Consider the following 2,500-nt stretch of genomic DNA (forward strand, 5'->3'; position numbering starts at 1 on the left):
GAGAAGGAGAAAGAGACAGGAGGGAGGAGGTGAAAGATGGAGAGATGGGGATAAAAAGGAGAAAGGAGAGAAAAAGGTAGAAAGATTTCAGTGAGGCTTGTTCATCCATTATGATGGCCATGTATGAGTCACACTACAATCAGCCCCCGATGCTGTGTGTGTGTGTGTGTGTGTGTGTGTGTGTGTGTGTGTGTGTGTGTGTGTGTGTGTGCGCGTGTGTGTGGTACCTTGGGGTTCTTCTGGCGTGGGGGCGTGGCGAGGATCTGCTGGGGCTTCTTGGCCACAGGGCAGTCCAGGGGAACATTGATGTTCTCCTTGGCTTTCATCAGGTTTAGCACCATTTGGGGACTCTTTGTCCTGGAGACACACACACACACACACACACACACACACACACACACACACACACACACACACACACACACACACACACACAGACATGGAAACAGGCTGGATGTCAGTATAGCTGCCTAGGGTCACAATTATTTTTCCTGTTCTCCTTTTTCTATCCCCTTCTCCCTCCCTCCCTCCCTCTCTCCCTCCTCACCTCTTGATAAACAGGTTGCTGATGCAGCCTGTCAGGTTGGCCACGCCCCCGGACTCAGGCGTCCCGCCCAGGTAGATGCCGCCGGCGCCCGCCTCATTTCTTCGGCCGAAGCTCGCCTCTACGCTCTTCTCCAGGACGTCATCCACGTACACACGCATCCTGACGACGAAATACACCATCCGTCAATGTCATGTCCTTTTTGATTGATTGACTGATTGACTGATTGATTGATTGATTGATTGATGAATTGATCGATTGACTAGTCACTCCTCATCCTTCGTCTTGCATAGTACTAGCGTACATGCATTTCTACATAGAAATCATGAATTGAAAGATCACGAGATCATGAATTTATAGATTGTGAGATCATGAATTTAGAGATTGTTGAAGTTTTTGTTTATTAATGACAGGCCTTAATGTTTTAAATTGATCCCCTACATGATCATGGGATGGTGAATGGTGATCATGAATTGCCATATGGAATGCTGAGTTGGCAGATGTCCTGCTGTCCTACCCTTTGGTGTTGCTGTAGAGGGTCACGTAGTGACTGTTGTCGTCGTTGTAGGTCCTCTGACTCCGCACCTCGCTGTTCCCCGCCCTCACGACCACATGACCCTTATCCAGGAACACCTGACACAGCCCATCCTGGGAGGGACAGAGGCACACATGGGTTAACTAACCTGGGTTAACTAGCATGCATGGGTTAACTAACCCGGGTTATCTAGCATACATGGGTTAACTAACCAAAGTTAACTAGCCAGGTTTAACTAGCATACATGGGTTAGCTAACCAGGGTTAACTAGCATACATGGGTTAGTTAACCAGGGTTAACTAACCGTGGTTAACTAGTATACATGGGTTAACTAACCGGGGTTAACTAGCATACATGAGTTAGCTAACCAGAGTTAACTTACCTGGGTTAACTAGCATATGTGGGTCAGCTAACCTGAGATAACTAGCCTGGGTTAACTAGCATACATGGGTTAGCTAACCAGAGTTAACTAACCTGGGTTAACTAGCATACATCATACATGGGTTAGCTAACCTAAGTCAACTACCTTGGGTTAACTAACCTGGTTTAATTAACATACATTGGTTAGCTAACATGGGTTAACTACCAAACATGGGTTAACGAACTTGAGTGATAATGAACTTGAGTAAACTATAGACACGCATGAACTAACATACATAGTTGCACACTTGGATTGACTAGCATGCATGAGTCAACAACAATATCAATACAAGAACAATAGGGTTATACGCTTAGAGCATAGGGGCCGCCCAATTACTGACTGAGGTAGAGAGAGAGAGTTGAGGTAGAGAGAGTTGAGGTAGAGAGAGAGTTGAGGTAGAGAGAGAGTTGAGGTAGAGAGAGAGTTGAGGTAGAGAAAGAGAGCTGAGGTAGAGAGAGAGAGTTGAGGTAGAGAGAGAGTTGAGGTAGAGAGAGAGTTGAGGTAGAGAGAGAGAGTTGAGGTAGAGATAGAGTTGAGGTAGAGTGAGAGAGTTGAGGTAGAGAGAGAGAGCTGAGGTAGAGAGAGAGAGAGTTGAGGTAGAGAGAGAGAGTTGAGGTAGAGAGAGAGTTGAGGTAGAGAGAGAGAGTTGAGGTAGAGAGAGAGAGAGTTGAGGTAGAGAGAGAGAGTTGAGGTAGAGAGAGAGAGCTGAGGTAGAGAGAGAGAGAGTTGAGGTAGAGAGAGAGAGTTGAGGTAGAGAGAGAGAGCTGAGGTAGAGAGAGAGAGAGTTGAGGTAGAGTGAGAGAGTTGAGGTAGAGAGAGAGAGCTGAGGTAGAGAGAGAGAGAGTTGAGGTAGAGAGAGAGAGTTGAGGTAGAGAGAGAGTTGAGGTAGAGAGAGAGAGTTGAGGTAGAGAGAGAGAGAGTTGAGGTAGAGAGAGAGAGTTGAGGTAGAGAGAGAGAGCTGAGGTAGAGAGAGAGAGAGTTGAGGTAGAGAGAGAGAGTT

General features: G+C 46.7%; 1 protein-coding gene across 1 annotated transcript in view; it reads right to left on the reverse strand.

The window, feature by feature from the left end:
* The window catches only part of lama5 (laminin, alpha 5), a gene marked incomplete at both ends in the record, with an annotated part of 94,869 nt that overhangs the window by 4,082 nt on the left and 88,287 nt on the right, over window positions 1-2,500 (reverse strand). Inside the window, 3 exons of the mRNA XM_084446200.1 lie at window positions 228-357; window positions 548-706; window positions 1,062-1,192. Coding sequence (XP_084302326.1) covers window positions 228-357; window positions 548-706; window positions 1,062-1,192 — 420 coding nt within the window. The remainder of the gene's footprint in view (window positions 1-227; window positions 358-547; window positions 707-1,061; window positions 1,193-2,500) is intronic.

The sequence above is a fragment of the Borostomias antarcticus genome (assembly GCF_949987555.1).
Source record: "Borostomias antarcticus genome assembly, chromosome: 11".
NCBI classification, from domain to species: Eukaryota; Metazoa; Chordata; class Actinopteri; order Stomiiformes; family Stomiidae; genus Borostomias; species Borostomias antarcticus.